The sequence below is a fragment of the Varanus komodoensis genome, unplaced genomic scaffold (assembly GCF_004798865.1).
Source record: "Varanus komodoensis strain SLA01 unplaced genomic scaffold, ASM479886v1 scaffold1, whole genome shotgun sequence".
NCBI lineage: Eukaryota > Metazoa > Chordata > Lepidosauria > Squamata > Varanidae > Varanus > Varanus komodoensis.
In genome coordinates, this window is record NW_025335268.1 from 86,306,774 (window position 1) to 86,323,368 (window position 16,595).

At 40.4% G+C, this 16,595-nt stretch overlaps 1 protein-coding gene across 2 annotated transcripts; it reads right to left on the bottom strand.

Annotated features, from left to right (window-relative positions):
* Positions 1 to 3,622: 3,622 nt before the first annotated feature.
* Positions 3,623 to 15,748, bottom strand: LOC123025026 (inosine-uridine preferring nucleoside hydrolase-like). Of its 2 annotated transcripts, none has more exons than XM_044433449.1 (6): positions 15,699 to 15,748; positions 13,012 to 13,202; positions 12,368 to 12,547; positions 9,567 to 9,678; positions 7,439 to 7,575; positions 3,623 to 4,871 (listed from the first exon to the last, which is right to left on the bottom strand). In XM_044433449.1, exons 2-6 carry the CDS (start codon positions 13,189 to 13,191, stop codon positions 4,521 to 4,523), a joined length of 960 nt encoding a protein of 319 aa, XP_044289384.1. In that variant the 5' UTR covers positions 13,192 to 13,202; positions 15,699 to 15,748; the 3' UTR covers positions 3,623 to 4,520. The 2 variants fall into 2 exon arrangements, with proteins under 2 accessions (XP_044289384.1, XP_044289375.1); XM_044433440.1 differs by lacking the exon at positions 15,699 to 15,748 and adding an exon at positions 15,266 to 15,526.
* Between the last annotated feature and the right edge of the window lie 847 nt (positions 15,749 to 16,595).

The following is a 16,595-nucleotide window of genomic DNA, read 5'->3' on the forward strand; positions in this document are numbered from 1 at the left end:
AGAGAAAACTAGAGTAGTTTGGAGTGGTGCATATTTTATATATAACTTACCCAAATCTATATTTCAAAGGACGTAAATCATTTCTATATTTGTTTCTTGCTAGCATTTCGGGAGCTACCAATATTGGGGTATATTTACGAGCAGCTCTCCTCTTCCCTCACACAAATGTCCATGATTATATAGGCTATATGAACTCTGAAACCCCTTTTGTAGACTCACCGAAGTCATTTGGCTATGCCCCATGCAATTAAATGATTCTCGATCTGCTGAAAGTACTGCCAGTAGATGGCTCTAACGTAACTACTCTTAAAATCTCCAGAGGAAATAGTGTTTTCCTGAGTCACTTGTTTCATTATTACTCTTAGGAGGAGGCAGTGCTTCTGCACAGCCTATCTGAATTTTGCTTGCATTCTCTATGCTAGCTGCACTTCCTCTCAAGAGCCTTTATTGTAAGTGATTTGAGTGCGTTCGAACAGAATGGCAACTGATGTTATCTGTAAATACTTCTGCTGTTTATGATTTGCCAGAAAGTGAACAGTAATCATATTTCACACTGAAGGAAGCTAATAAGATGCACTTCCAACATTAAATGCCTACTTCTTTAGTTTCATGTTTTGGAGGAACTGACTATGGATAGCAAAAAGCAGTTTTCAATGGAAGTTTCAAAAGCCAAGCAGGAAGAGTACACGAAGGCAGCTAAACCGAGAGAGAGAGAGAGAGAGAGAGAGAGAGAGAGAGAGAGAGAGAGAGAGAGAGAGAGAGAGAGAGAGAACACACACACACACACACACACACAGTGAAACTCAAAAAGTCATTTTTTTAAATTCTCCAAGTGTTATCCTGGAACTACTTCCTAAGGAGTCCAGTTCCTCTGCAGTTTGTGTTGGAATGCAGCAGGTTTTCAGGTGAAGCTGCAGCATCACATCAAGTTCTGTGATCAAAAGACACATAAAACAGGGAAGTATCCATAGGGAAAATATTCAGGAACTGTGATAGAATTCAGTTGAAGATGCAAATGCTTTTAATACGATGTATTCATGCTATTCAATTTTCCTTCCGTGCCACTAGCATGGGTAAGTACCATTCTTCATGACTACAATAGTAGGACAACAGCTCCCCCTTGTGGATAAAAGTTGTTTCTGAAATATGAACACCTGATATCGAACCATTTAGCGCGCGCGCTCTCTCCCTCGCTCTCTCACGCGCACACAACACGCAATATACACAAGTATGGATTTAATTCAGACTGTCATACTTCAAGGATACTACTCATGGGACTTAACATAAACTAAAACTGCTTGTATATCTGTGTGAATACATTCTGGGTACGACATAATCAAACCCAAAGGGATGTTTTAGCATAAACTTTAAAATATTTGCTTGGGTGTATCCACGTAATTCAGGGTTTGGGAAAAATCAAAATTCAGTTAGAAAATCATGTTAGCAATTTATTTAACAGGTAACCTTTTGGGCCTGGAGGGAGGCAACCTTTCTGTAAGGGAAATAGCTTTGCTGCTGTTTCACCAACCTCATTCCTGCTTTCTCCCCACCCTCCAACCTGACTGGAAATGCTTTGCTGTTGTTGCAGCAGCTTGCAGGAGTACTGCAAGCACTAAAAGGGGATGTCTTGCACTGGATGGAAGGAATTTGCCCACACAGCTCAGAAAAGTTAGGTTGAGCTCCATGGGAAGGTACAAGGAGGTAGAAGAGTTTTGGAGACGGTTGGGAATGTATTCTTAACCTAGCCACTGGAAGAATATCACACTCCATTGTCACTATTTTGGAGTTTAAATCGATCTCACTTTCCTGCATAATAGCCATGGGATAAGAGTTTACCAATTTCCTTCTCTTCATAAATGCTTATATATAAAAACTGCAGATAAGCAAAACATCTATTTGCAGAAACGCTTTTGTTTTTGGTAATGCAACTATGTATAAAATTGGGACAGGGAGGACTGAACTCAGTGTGTTAGATTTGTAATAAAAAACCAAGCCTGTGTTCATTAAACAAGGCATCAATAAACAGGTGAACACAGATAAATAAATGCTAAGGTACCCTAACCTCTTCAGAGACAACCAAAAGCATCACAAGAAGGTGAGTGGACGAAAGGGAACCACTCCCAAACTTTGCCCAACAGTGTCCTACATTTATTCCGAGCTTTCCCTTTCTCTTTTTATCATTGTTTCCAAAATATAATGGCCCTTCCTCAGCTCCACACTCCTTTTATATCATCTGCCCTGCTCCAAAAGATTTACATCCTGTGTTTATTCTTTCTTCTGCACAGAAGTCTCCGTGTCCTTTTATTTCTTTGCTATCTGAATTCCCAATCCCATCTTTGCCTAACATCATCTGCTATACTAGTGGAATTATGCTGATAAGCTAGTGTAGCTTTCTGCAGGCATATCCATATAATTGTATATGCCCAAACTATAACTAGTGTATGTCCAGTGGCAGGCAAGTTACTACTTTCCACTGAAGTTTCAGCTGGCAGGCTTTGAGTGCCAGAATGTGCTTTACCCAATAGAGCTTGAGATGTTCTGAACTTTCAGCACTCCTGATTAGTGGCCAGGTTGACAGGGGCTTCTGGAAGTTGGTCACAAATGTCTGGAGAGCTACATTCTAACCCTAATCGTTTCCTAAATCATACTTACAATTGATTTTTTACATATTTGATATTCCAGGAACCCTCTGTGAATGATATTAGGAGGCTGAGTATCCGGAGGAGGGCTTTCTCTGCGATGGTGCCCAATCTATGGAATGCACTCCCCAGAGAGGGCCGCCTGGTGCCGTCGTTATTTGTTTTTCGGCACTAGGCGAAGACCTTTTTATTCAAACGTTATTTAATTGTTAATACCATTTATTTATTCTTTGGCCAGGGCGACTTAATTTATACTGTTAAATTATATTGTTTTATATGATGTTATTTATGTTTGTGAGCCGCCCCCAGGCTTCGGGGAATGGGGGGGCATAGAAGTTCCCTAAATAAACAAACAAACAAACAAACAAACAAACCTTTTACAAAATCTGGCATCAATTCTTTCTGAATGTGGTCACATGACCACACCATACTAATAATGGCATGACTAACACTACTATGCCCCCCAAGGAATATACTCTTCCATCTAAAATGCTCGTGACTTCTTTAACACCACCATTTGTTTTAGTTGCAAATTTCAATTTTCATTCATATTATGCAACAAGGGTATTCATCTACCCAAGTCATGGCTAAAGAAGGAGAAAAACCTGAAGGATGCTACCCTCTCCTGGAACATCACTTACCCTTTCAGGCTCTGTACATCCCTTGCACTGTGAGAAAGTCAGTCTACCATTTAAGAACCAATTCCTTTTATGTATTTCAGGAATTAGTTAAGAATAAACCACCAACTTGATATCTCTCCTGGTACCTTATATAGTTTCCACTGTAGCATCTGACCGGTTGAAAAGACCCCCAGGATTGGTTCCTGGAGCTAGAGCTTCTAAGAATCTACATTACCAGAGACCCCCCCCCCCCCACCCCATTTCTTTATTCTCTTCCTTCCTATCAGCCTGCAGTACAAACAAGTACAAACTGGAGAACAGTAAAGGGTGCCTAAGTATCCTGTGAGGCATGTATGCATATACTTCTTAAAATTTCATCTTTATTAAGTACATATACACACACACACACGTTGAATAATCCAATATTTGTTACAATTAATTGAAGACCCGAGGTATACTTGTAGATCCATGTACTTCATTTCACCAATAATTAAGAAAATAATTCCACCTCTGAACAAAATGATTACAGCATTGCCTTTCTTCTGTTTCATTGATATAATTGATCAGTTTTGACGTGGTATATTCATGTAGTTTATTGAATGGACTGACAACACTCTGTTTCCTGTAAATTAACCTAGCTGTGGTTATCTGTGAAATCAGCTTACAGAACTTAATTGGTAAGTTAACAGAAATGGTAGCTCTAACAGGAATTTTAATGCACTATGAAATGCTATTATTCTGTGTTGGTAAATTAATACTGAATTGGTAAGCAACTATTTCAATGTATTAAATAACATGTCTTTCAAGGGCTCTTAAGTAACGATCAAAATGCTTACTCATGTACTATGGAGTCGCCCTCTGTGGTTTACATTTAGCTTGGATCTTCCACAGGTGCATATCGTTAGATTTTATTCAAGAGATAGTACTAACTGTATGGTGGTTCTGGTAATGCCTACTAGAATAGTATTTTTTCTCTTTCTTTGGCACTGAAGTTGGCTTAGCCCTGTGTGTGCCATCAGCTCTTTGTCAAAGAGAAATGTCATGAAAGTCTAGAAACCAGTACACTGTTTGTGCTCGCCAAAAGCTACGTTAAAGGATCGTTTCCATCTTCATCATGGGAAGCAAGGAAAATGATTCTACTTCACTTGCCTTACATAGGATGCTGTTTCAGCTGTTTAATGTTTGATATGTAGCCATAGCTAAAAATCAAACTGTCCACATGAGCAGAAGAATAGTGAGGAAGGGACTTCAATAGCTCTTTTTATCTTAAAGCTGCCATCATAAGGGCCTGGAACTTCCCAAGATCACAGCTTTTCATTACAAAAGCTTTATTTTCCTTTTCCAATTTGTCAGTCCAGTCCATGATCATCATTCCTCTAGTTAATGAACCATTCAGCTCAACACTTACACCAATTTCTGTGACTTCTGTGAGAAAGCTCTCATCTATGGCAGCAGCCATTGCATAGGAATCACAAGAAACAAACCCTGAGTTCCATTCTTTCCTGCCTGCTTTGCTACTGGAAGACTTTATGATATCTACAGAATGAGCAAATATTTTCTTCATGAACTGGGCTTTCTCGGTATTCTGATTAACCCATTCATCATAGAACTCCTGCAAAATAAAGAGAAATTCTGATCACTATAAACAATTTGGCCCCACAAGGAGTTACATGAAAAGTTTGAAATTAATATAAGGAGAGTTCATCTCCAGTATTATTGTCTCCAGGTTTAGTCACATTCCATTGAGGCTTCATTAATGATTTTTAGCAGATTTGGAGGGAAATACAGAGTCGTGAGGATGTTGAACTTCTTTGTATAGAATAGGGTGATCACATTTAATACAGTTAAAGAAAATATGGATAATTTTATTTGCTTTTCGGCGCCAGGCTAAGACCTTTTCATTTAAAACTTATTTTAATTGTTAATTTATTTATTTAACTAGGTTTGTTTGTTTGTTTTTTAGCCGAGAATGCACTGAGGTTTTATTGAGGTTTTATGGTACTGGGGGGTTTATTGTATTGGGGGTTTTAATGTATGGTTGACTTTTTTGATGTTGTGAGCCGCCCTGAGGTTTATTGCGATGGGGCGGCACAGAAATGTTTTAAATAAAATAAATAATGAATGAATGAATGAATGAATGAATGAATGAATGGTCAAGTCCGGCATCTCAGAGCAGAAACTTAATTTGCAAAGTTGAAAGCTGCATGATGTAGCCAGGAACCTAAGGAAATGTTAACATCCAATTGCTGGGTTTTTATCATTTAAGGGCTATTGTGAAAATTTTACAGTATCTTAGTGTACATAAATCTAGTGGACAAGAATTATAATAATGATAAAATGTTAGTCCAGGGCAAAATTCACAAGTGTTAGTTGTTGAGTTATTTTAATGTAAAACAACTTGCACATATTTTCTACTGCAAGGGATTTATGTTAAAACAAAGTACCAGTATTCTCAGCCAATGCAGGAAAATAAATTACAAAATTTTATCTTCCCGTTGTTACACCCTGGCACCAATTAAGAAAGTGTATTATTGAAGAGATTCCACATTCTCTCTCTCTCTCTCTCTCTCCACACACACACACACACACACACACGCACGCGCGCTTAAACTGCAGTAGGTACCTTTTAGCAGGAAAGTGCAGAAACCACTACAGAAATTATGATGGCCTTAAAAGGTTCATGAAAATGAAAACTAATGCAGCTCGCTTTTTTCCACATGGATTTAAAGCACACCCAGGGTACAACCCTATGGATGTTTATACAAAAGCTTCTATTAACTCTCAGCATTCTCCAGCCAGCAGTTGTAAGGCTTTTATGTTTAACTCTACCTAGGATTGTGCCCTTAAGAAAACAAACTTTCACAGTCATATACAGGGCATTTTTTTTTTGTCATAGAACGCACCGGAACAGCGTTCCGGCACTTTTTTTTCAATGGATTTTACGAAGTGATTTCGGCTAGCAGATCAGCAGCAAACATCATTAACATAGTGCCTGCAGGCTGCTATTGTATCTGCTATCAGATCGTGAGAGATAGCTGCTCCAGAGGCTGCTTGGCTTGGAATTGGTGTGTGTGCTTACTGCCCCAACGACGTGAGTTCCTGCACCTTTTTTTTTTTTTTTACAAAAAAAGCACTGGTCATATATATGTCTAACCAAATATAAGCTCTGTTGATATACATGTCTGATTCTGCACATGTTTATTCAGGCATAAACCTCACTGAGTACAATAGGATTTTTCCCAGGCATGTGTCTATAAGATTGCAGACTTGAGGATAAACAATTGTATTAAATCAGCAATTCCAGGTACAATTCTATGCACACCTATCTGGGAATAAGACCCATTGAAGACAGTGAGATTTACTGTCAAGCAAACATGAGAAACAGTGAGCCTGGGAATAAATAAGATCCAGAAGGCATTTTCTCCTGAAAGGTAAATAGCGCATATATGAATGAATGAATGAATGAATGTTCTGTCTCAGGGCTTGCAGGAAAAGGCAAGTAAGATAATTTCCCATAACTCAATAAATAGGGCTTACTTCTGTGTTCTTCCCCTTGCCTCAGTCAGTCCTATGCTTGTGAGTCTCAGCCCCAGATGTATCTGCTACTTGTTTAATAAAGCTGTGCAACTGTTCTCCAGAAGTTTGCTGCACTGCATTGTTGGGAAAGGTGTGTCATCACCTAAGTCACGTGTGAACGCACAGAAGACTACTGATTACACTGACTGAGACATCTGCAGCATGAACAGTACTTGCAGAAAATTGAAAAAGAAGGAAGAAACAAGGCATATTATAGAGAACTAGAGAAAGACAGTGGTGTGCAGAGACAACGAAGAAGCTTAATTATCTCTAAAATTGGTGAAAAGGGAATCAAAGTGCATTTCTCCACATGCTGCATCAGTTCAGTCCTGCTGACTTCACAAAAAGATGCCTGCAGTGCCTTCATGGGAGATTGCGTATTAGCTGACCAATTTAATATTGTTTCAATACCAGGATATGAAAACCAACATAAAAAGCAATCATGGTGCTAGAACAAACTTAAGTGGTTCTTTAAATACTAGCCTACATTAACAGACATTTCCAGAACAAGCCTGTGTTTCTACTCAGAAGTAAGTCCCATTGAGTTCAACAGAGCTTTACTTGCAGGTAAGTGACAACAGGATTGCAGACTTAATATCTTACCCAGGAAAGTTGACAGGAACATGTAAACTCCCATGCTGCAATATAAACTGGGCAAATGTATTCATTTAAGACAATGTAAGCAGCTTCCGGATCCGTTGCAAAATTGAATTCTCCACAGACTGTAACATTTCCCCTGGCTATAAGAAACAACAATTGGTTGCTGTAATGTACAACTGTTTGATTTACTTTGCTCTGGAGATGCTTCATGTTATCCATACAGGTGTAGGATCAAAATCTATGCTCATGCACCGTGTTTCCCCCAAAAATAAGACACTGCCTTTTTTTTTTTTTTTGGCTCACAAAAACACACTAGGTCTTATTTTCAGGGTAGGTCTTATTGTTTATTTTAATTTTTAATGTGTACAACAACCCACACTTATTCATGTACAACAGCACAAATACATGTACATTTGGTATCACTCCCCTGTGACGGGAGCCGGCGCTACAGAGGAAGCATCGGCTTATGCGGCTCAGCTCCCTCCGCAGGGAACAGAGCTGCATAAGCATTTTGCCTCCACACAGTGCATCAAGTTAAAGTTAAGCTAAAAAATAAAGTTTAGAAAGACTCTTTATGTTCCCCACTGGCCCTGGGAATAAACACAGCTAGGTCTTATTTTTGGGGTAGGTCTTCTATTTTAGCAAGAACCAAAAATAGTACTGGGTCTTATTTTTGGGATAGGTCTTATTTTCGGGGAAACAGGGTACATTGCCAGAGGTGAACATCAGGCCCATGCTTCTAAAACATCTTTTTGGCAATTTAGATCTGATTTTTTAAAAAATAATTGTAACTTGCCTCAGGTTGCTTCTTGGAGGCTGAAATCTATCTATTTTTGTGCACTGGGAACCTACCCCCATCCCAGCTTTCCAGCACATGACTCATGTAGAGAGCGAAATGTCAGTTCTGAAGTATCCATAGCTATATAAATAATTTATGTTTGGGTACTGATTGTAGCTGGAGTTTCCTTTGAAGTTTGTTTTCTTTTCCTGCAAAAGCTTTAACTCCTGAAGAAGCAGCCCCATATTTTTAAATTGTGCAGATGACTGGCCTCCTTAGAAATGGGACTTTCTCATAAGCATAGCTGAAATGAAGTTCCTGCAGTGTGCGCTCATAATTTTTCTTATGCCTTAATTACTTCTTTGGCTCATTGCCAGAGTCATATCTTGCTTCATCAGAATACTTAATAACAATTCTTTAAAATATAATTTAGGCTGTAATCCTATGCATACTTACCTTAGAATAGGTTCCAATTAAAACAATTAGACCTCTAAAAAGACATTTATAGAAGTATGCTCTTAGCTTTTCTGCAGAAAACATTTTAAAATGCCCCCAAAACAGAAAAGAAAAGAAACTGTTCACAGAAAAGAAAGGCATGTTACCTTCAGACCAAGATTAATAAGTCAAATTTCTCTGAAATCAATTTGTAAAAAAAACAAAGTCATTTTCTACTAAGACAAAACTCTCAAATCGACATCACTTTAGTGATTTATGTAATCATTAAAACATTTTAATGATTATTACAACTATTTATCCAGGATAATAATCCATTCAAAGCAGCTTACACATAAGATTAAAAGGTAAAGGTTTCCCCTTGACATTAAGTCCAGTCATGCCTGACTCTAGGGGGCGATGCTCATCTCCGTTTCCTAGCTGAGGGAGCCAGCGCTTGTCTGCAGACGGTCTCCGTGGTCATGTGGCCGGCATGACTAAACACCGAAGTGCACGGAATGCTGTTACCTGCCCACCGAAGGGGTACCTTTTTATCTACTTGCATTTGCATGCTTTCGAACTGCAAGGTTGGCAGGAGCTGGGATGGAGCAATGGGAACTCACCCTGTTGTGCAGATTCGAACTGGCGACCTTTCGATCTACCAGCACAGCAGCACAGCGGTTTAAACCACTGTGCCACCTGCAGTCCCCCACAGATAAGTTACAAATATGCTAACGAAAACTACTATAAACAATATTAAAAATAGCAACTGAAAAGGATCTGCCCCACAGAGGAGTTGATATGACCACACAGCATCACTCAGCAGATAATATTATTTAAAAAGCAAATCACTTGTGAAGTATGAAGGAACATGCCTTTTTGGAGTACACTTACTTAAGAAACTGTCCTCAGATCACTTACATTCAGTATTCCCTCCCATGATGAACACATTTTTAAGTTTCTCAGGAAGCAATGGGTCCATTTTCACAGCTAGGGCTAAATTTGTCAAGGGACCAGTAGCAACAATAGAAACCTATAAGACACATGACAGTAATTTTCCAAGTTATCCTGAACACATGCACACATATACTGTTACATTATCTTGTATGACAACTCCTCTGTGGTTAACTAGGTCTGTCCTCTTCAAGTCAAGCTGCTGTTCTAGCAGAAGTGCTAAAAGTTTGGCTTGGAAGGGATTACCAACATATCTATTTTTTATTTATTTCAATGATAACCGACTTTTTTCTTACAATGAACTCAAAGTTCATAGTTCCCCTCCTCCTGCTATCAATCTTAACCCCACAATCTTATCAATCTTAACTCCACAACAACAACCCTGTGAGGAGGGTTGGGTTGAGAGTCTGTGATTGGCCCCAAAATAACCCAGTTGGCTCCATGGCTGTGAGAGAAGACTAGAACCCAGATCACCTGAGTCCCAATCCTGTGCTCGTAACCACTACACAATGCTGGCTCTCATATCCTGGCATATCATGATAAGGAAGGGATATTAGCCTATTACAGTGTAAATTATTATGTAATGTATCGTGTAAATTGTAAAGAAATGCGTATTGGGGCAAAAAAATTCCAACTTCAAGTATAGGCTGATGGGATCTGAGCTAGCATTGGCTGAGGAAGAAATAGATCTTGGGGCTCTGGCAGACAGCTCAATTAAAATGTCAAGTAACCCAGTGAACAAGCTGCTTTGAAAAGGGCACATTCCATTTTAAGCATAATTAGGAAAGGAACTGAAACTAGAACTGCCACTACCCTGTATATAAATCTTGACGCAATTGCTTTTAAGAGTATTGTGTATAGTTCTAATCCCCTTATTTGAAAAATATTGAGTTGAAGGCATTATTGAGTTGGAAAAGTTGCAGCAAAGGGCAATTAAAATGATCAAGGAATTGGAGCAACTCTCCTATGAGGAACAGCTACAACTGGGATTGTTTAGGCAAGTAAGAGGATGCATGATAGATGTGGTGACATTATGCATGGTGTGGATAAATGGTGGACATTTTTCTTCATCTCCCATGATTCTAGAACTGAGTCATCCCACAAAGCTGATTTGTGGAAGATGAAAAGAAGTATTCTTCATACACTACATAGTTAAACTATGGCATTCATTGCCACAGGAAATAGTCACCACTTTGGTTAGCTTTAAAGGGGGACTGAACAGATTCATGGAGATGGCTACCAATGGCTATTAGCCTTGCTGGTTGTGCTACCTCCGTTATCAAGGGCAGCATGCCCACACACACCAATTGCTGGGAAGCTTGGGCAGTTTATTTTTGTATAAATGTATTTTGATTTTTATATACCGCCCCATTTCCTTAGACTCTGGCAGTTTACAAGAGATTAAAACCAACAATAATTTTAATTTAAAGTAGAAAATCAAATAGAACTAATCTGGGAAGCCTGTTGGAAAAGATACACCTTTAACTACCTCTCAAAGGTAGCAGTCTGAGATATCTGATTCATCTTTCCCAGCAAGCCATTCCACAGTTTAGGTGCAACCACTGGGAATTTCCTCTGTGTAGTTGATAATAATCTTATGGAAGCAGAGTTCAGAAGAGTATCTCCAGTGGACCTTAGCAGACAAAGCAGACTGTGTGGACAAGGGCACTACTGAAAGTAATTTGGACCCAAGCCATGAAGGCTTTAAGGATAACTACCAACTTTGCACTTTGTTTGGAAATGTATCAGCAGCCAGTTCAGAGACCTTAATACTGGCAATATATGGTTTCTGCATGCAGTCCCAGAGACCAACCCGGTTGCCATGTTTTTTATTAGTTGCAGTTTCCAGAGTGGGCACAAGGGTAGCCCTCTGTAGAGTGCATTGCAGAAATCAAGCCTAGAAGTTACCAGTGTGTGCACTATGGTTTTCAGGTCATTTTCTACCAGGAAGGATGCAGTTGGCAAATCAGCCAAAACTGACAACAGACACTTTTGACCACAGCTTCACTCTGTGCTGACATCTGAAGGGCCTGTTCAAGCAGCACCTCCAAACTGTGAAAATGGTCTCTCAGAGGAAGTGTGACCCCATCTAGAACCAGTTGACATCCCTCTAATCTTGGATTTGAACCCTTAACAGCTAGCACCTCCATTTAGTCTGGATTCAACTTTTTTGTTTGTTTTGTTTCATCCAGCCCATTAGCAGCCTGAGGCAGTCATTGAGAGAGAAGACACAGTCTCTAGAAGAAGAAGCAGACCCCAGGAGAAATAAAGCTGGGTATCATCAGGAAACTGATAACACTCAATGCTTTTCTCCTGATGATCTCTCCCAGCGGCTTCATGTGGATGTTACACAGCATTGGAGACAAAATGAAGCCCTGGAGGACTTCACAAGTCAGCTCCTTCTTGGAGGAATGACAGTCTCCAAGCATCACAGCCCAAGTGGTTGGAAAGAAATCACTGCAAGGCAGTGGCACTGATTCCCAACTTCCTCAGATGATTGAGGCTACTACGATTGATAGTATTGAAGGGCACCGATAATCCAACAGAACCAATGCTACCCCTTTCATTTTGAGTCATAGACCATCCGCTAGAGTGACCAAAGCAGTTGGAACTCTTGTCCCGATCCTTCTTGAGTGATTCTGTCGACAGCTGGTTTGCCACTGTGTGAATGGATTGTTAGACTGGATAGACCATTAGTCTGATTCAGCAAGCCTTTTCTTGAGATCTTATAATACTAATCTGTTATATAATTAAGATATCTGTATCACCTGACCCGGTCGCTCGTTGACTATTCTTAATATGGCAGTCACAGCATGCTCTTCCTGTAGAAGGTCTAATCCTGGAGCACTGGGATCTGGGACATCACCCAATCCATCTTTTCCATGAAAAAATGCCCCCAGCACAGGTCCACCAAGTATTGGGGCAGATGCACCACGATAAACCGGAATCTGTTACAAGAGAATGGTGTCAATATCATATTTAAGAAATACTGATTCTGCTGTATCAACTAGCAAATCTTCAATTGTTTGATTTAACCCAAGTTATGACTAAATTAGCATTTTTCAACAGAAGCCAAGACCATCTGTCCACAGAAGGCAGACCTTAAATGCAATCCATTAAGGAACTCACCTTAATCTGATATTCTGCACACACTTGATTACTTGATAATAACTTCCACTGCAACAATGAAAGACAGACCAAAACACATCTAACAAGCCATGTCTCTTTACAGTTATAACGGCTGCAGGGATTACTATTCATAGAATTATTCTGTGAAGCACCCACATTTTTTGAGATCACAGTTATAGCCGCACTGCTATAATGTGCAAAGTGTAAGTAGGATCAAGATGCCAGTTTCTTACTTTATGGGCCCCACATGATACTACCATGCAAAAATCTGTTTCAAAATTACCTCAAGTTTGTGACAAACATGTAAAACACGGAGTGTATTTCTGCATGTATTTTCCAACACACTGTTTCCATAACAGCAAGTAATCCCCAGGACTTCAACACTGGGAGATGCTAGAGCCATCATTAGAGCTTGAGCATCATCCACACCACAGTCCAAATCAATGAGCAGAAGTTTCTTCATTTCAGCAATGTCTATGAAAAGTAACACAAAGCATTTAGACAAACAATACTCATAACAGATGTGACCAAGAAGTGAGCGTACCAACAACAATGGAGCGCTGACTCAATTAATTGTATCTAATTAGACATAAGTTATAATGGAAATTACATTGTGCAAGCATAATGGACCTCTGGTGCAACACCAATATTATTAGGTGGCCTGACAGGATTCCCTGGAAAGCCAGTTGCATAAGTTAACATTATAATTGACATTAATGCTATTGTCCAATTGGATTTTTCTCTATGTGTGTTGCAAAACCCAACTCACCCATGCCCCTCCTTCATTATATCAATGGTAGATGGGTTAAGCTTACAGGAAGTTCAAGGTACATATGAACTGTACACATGCATGTACATGCACATGTGCGTGTGCATGGGCATGCACAAACGTGTATGCGGATCATGAGATGACAGCACAGAGTCAGCATGGGCATGTCAGAAGGAATAAAAACCTGCAAGAACATAGTGACAGTAGGGCTTAGGTTAAGCTATGTGCGAAAGCACATCAAAATTTACAAAGGGAAATGTACTTTGTAGCAAAAGAAATAAATAATCTTAACTTCACACATAAATTGTTGGGATCTGAGCTAGCAAGACAAACCAAGAAAGAGATCTTAGGATTGTGGTTGACAACTCAGTTAAAAGGTCAATTCTATGCACAGTTGCTCTGAAAAAGGCAAACCCATTTTAAGCATTATTAGAAAAGAATAGAAAATAAAAGTGTCAACATTATTCTATCCTTACATAATCATTTATCAACTTATATACTGCAGCCTATATCCCAATTTAGGGGTCTCGGAGGGCTAAGACTATGGTGCAAATGCACTAGGAATATTGTCTGGTTGCTGCACCTGAAAAGGGACATTTTTCCTTTTGGAAAAAAGCAGAGGACAATTAAAAAGATCAAGGGCTTGGAGCAATTCCCTAATGAGGAAAGCATATATCACCTGATATTGTTTAGCTTAGAAAAAAAGCAAGTAAGGGGAGGCATCATAGAGGTGCTTAAGAACTGTGCCTAGTGTGGAAAAGTGGATAAGGAGACATTACAATTCAGGGTCATCCCATGAAACCAATCGGTGGGAGATTCAGAACAAATACATGGAAATAGTTCTTCATGCAATGCACAGTTAAACTATGCAGTTCATGTTCACAGTATGTAGTGATGACCACCAGTTTGGGTGGCTTTAAAAGGGGCTTTAAAAATCATGGAAGGGAAGGCTATCAGTGGCTACTAGATGGCTATATGCTAATTTCCTATATCAGGGACAATATGCCAGTGGCTTGGGAACTTGTACTTACATCCTTCTTGTGGGATCCTGTTACCACTGTATGAACTAGATGAACCATGGGTCTGATCCAGCATGGTTTTTCTTATGTTCTTAGAAACCCATAAGTCACAAAGACTGGGAGTGCATTAGGACAAGAATGTAACAAATAACAAGGAAGTTGGAATGAGCAAGGAAGAGGAATGATCAAGTGGTGTTCAGCCAAAGAGAGGCAGGAACACTTCAGATATAGGAACCAATTACTAATGGCAATAAACAACATGGTTAAATTGTCATTTGATTGCTAAGTATAATACGACATAAGAGTGTGACCAATCCCATCTAGCGATCATTGTTTGCTAGCAGAAAACGATGACTGACGCATGAGATGCGTTCTTGTTTGTTTTACATCGTGCAAACCAATGCCACGATGAACTTGCTCTCCACCTTCTTATATTTCTTTGTCAGTTAAAACTGCAAAATTAACTCTGTGCCTGTAAGGTTCAGTTCTTAAACCACAATGAAAAAAATTGCAAATTCACATGGAGAAGTTCTGAGACAGTATCTTTTCCCACCCAACATTCGGGGTACTTCATTAGGAAGTGGATGGCTATGTCACCAAAAAGGTTTTGGAACTGTTCGATATTGTAATTTCTGCTATTGTGCTGCAAGCCACTGTGGAAACATCTATGGAGAAAACCAAAACAAACTTTAAGGTAACATTTCGTTTTTTAAAATGACACCCGGGAGCCCTGCCTTTTGAATCCCCACCTGTTACACAGCAGCCTTCTCAGGAAAGGGACAGTTCTTGCAGCGCTGATCATAAGGCCGATTTACTGACAGCAGAAGAGGCTTTTTGCCTGGAAACTTGTGTAAGGTCGATCCAAAACACGCCTTTTCAAGGACCTTCGTTCCTTCTGACGACACTGACACTCGCTGCTTTTGTCCAGTTTATGGACTTCATTACACATGTTGCTTCCTCAGCACGGTGCCGGGACATGCTCGAGGGATCGGGCTGAGCAGGCCCAGGCAAGGCAGAGAACGCGAGGCACGCGGGCAGGTTAACGGCGCGGCGAGCCACGAGGTCTTCGTAGCGGCCCCCGCGCGGACGGTGGGCGGTGCTTGAAGGCGAGCAACGACCCGCCCGCCCTCCCAACGAATGACAGCCCTCCTCCCGCGACCCCCCTCCAGCCCCGCCTCCTACCTGCTGTCACGATCGTCGCAGCTCTCTCCTGGGAGCGCAGCAAACGGTCCCGGCACTGACAAGAAGCGGGTTGACCAATCACGTGCCGCCGCCAGTTTGCGTATGGACAGAGTCGAGACTGGCGCGGTTGCTGTGGTAGCTACGCTCAAAGACCAGGACAGTCGTAGCGGCTTTCGAGGTTGTAGGGCTGCGGAGGCTGAAAGGAAAGGCTGGAGAGGAACTCAAGGGGGCAGCTGCAGGGCCAGCAAAATGCCAGGATGGGCCGCCGACGCCGGTGCCACCACTGCACGTTTGGGGTTTGTTCCAGGAACTGTGACGTCTTCAGTGGGCAATGTTTTAGGGCAAATCTGCATTCCAGGAAGGTAACAAAAAGACATGCCTCCGTGGCCACTTTCAAGTTGGTGCAGCTTTCGTTATTGTATCCTGTTGTTTTTTTGGCTGTCCAACTGAAAGTATCCAATGACAAAAGTACTGGTATGGGAGATCCCAGGAAAGAAAACACTGAGGGATCATGATGGTTATCTCACACGCTCCGTTATTCCTTTTATTACTAATTTTTGAAAAGATTTTATTGCATGCCATTCTGTTTCCTTTTTAGAAGATTTGCTGAGTATGGTTTTTAAAAAAGTTTATCTGGCATTCAGGCAGATCTCACATCTTGGAAGCTTAGTTGGCAAGACCTCTGCAAAGTCCACCTAACCTCTGCATTGCTTGTTTTGTTAATCTATTATTGGATTGGGTCTACAGGGGATGAACATTCCTATATAAAGAACTCCAACCCGATGCTGCAGAAGGAAAAAAAGCTCATTACTTCCTTCCTATCTCATATTGAAGGTGTCTCATGGAGAATGCATAATGCATTACCACTATCTTAACCAACAGTTAAATAGAAACATA

What these genes read in the sequence shown, in the direction of transcription:
- LOC123025026 (XM_044433449.1), bottom strand. Translation starts at nt 13,191, where the DNA reads ATGAAGAAACTTCTGCTCATTGATTTGGACTGTGGTGTGGATGATGCT. An exon ending in CATGGGAGGGAATACTGAAT is followed by an intron (nt 7,576 to 9,566) that starts GTAAGTGATCTG and finishes TGTTTCTTATAG; the next exon opens with CCAGGGGAAATGTTACAGTC. An exon ending in GTTCCTGTCAACTTTCCTGG is followed by an intron (nt 4,872 to 7,438) that starts GTAAGATATTAA and finishes TTTATTTTGCAG; the next exon opens with GAGTTCTATGATGAATGGGT.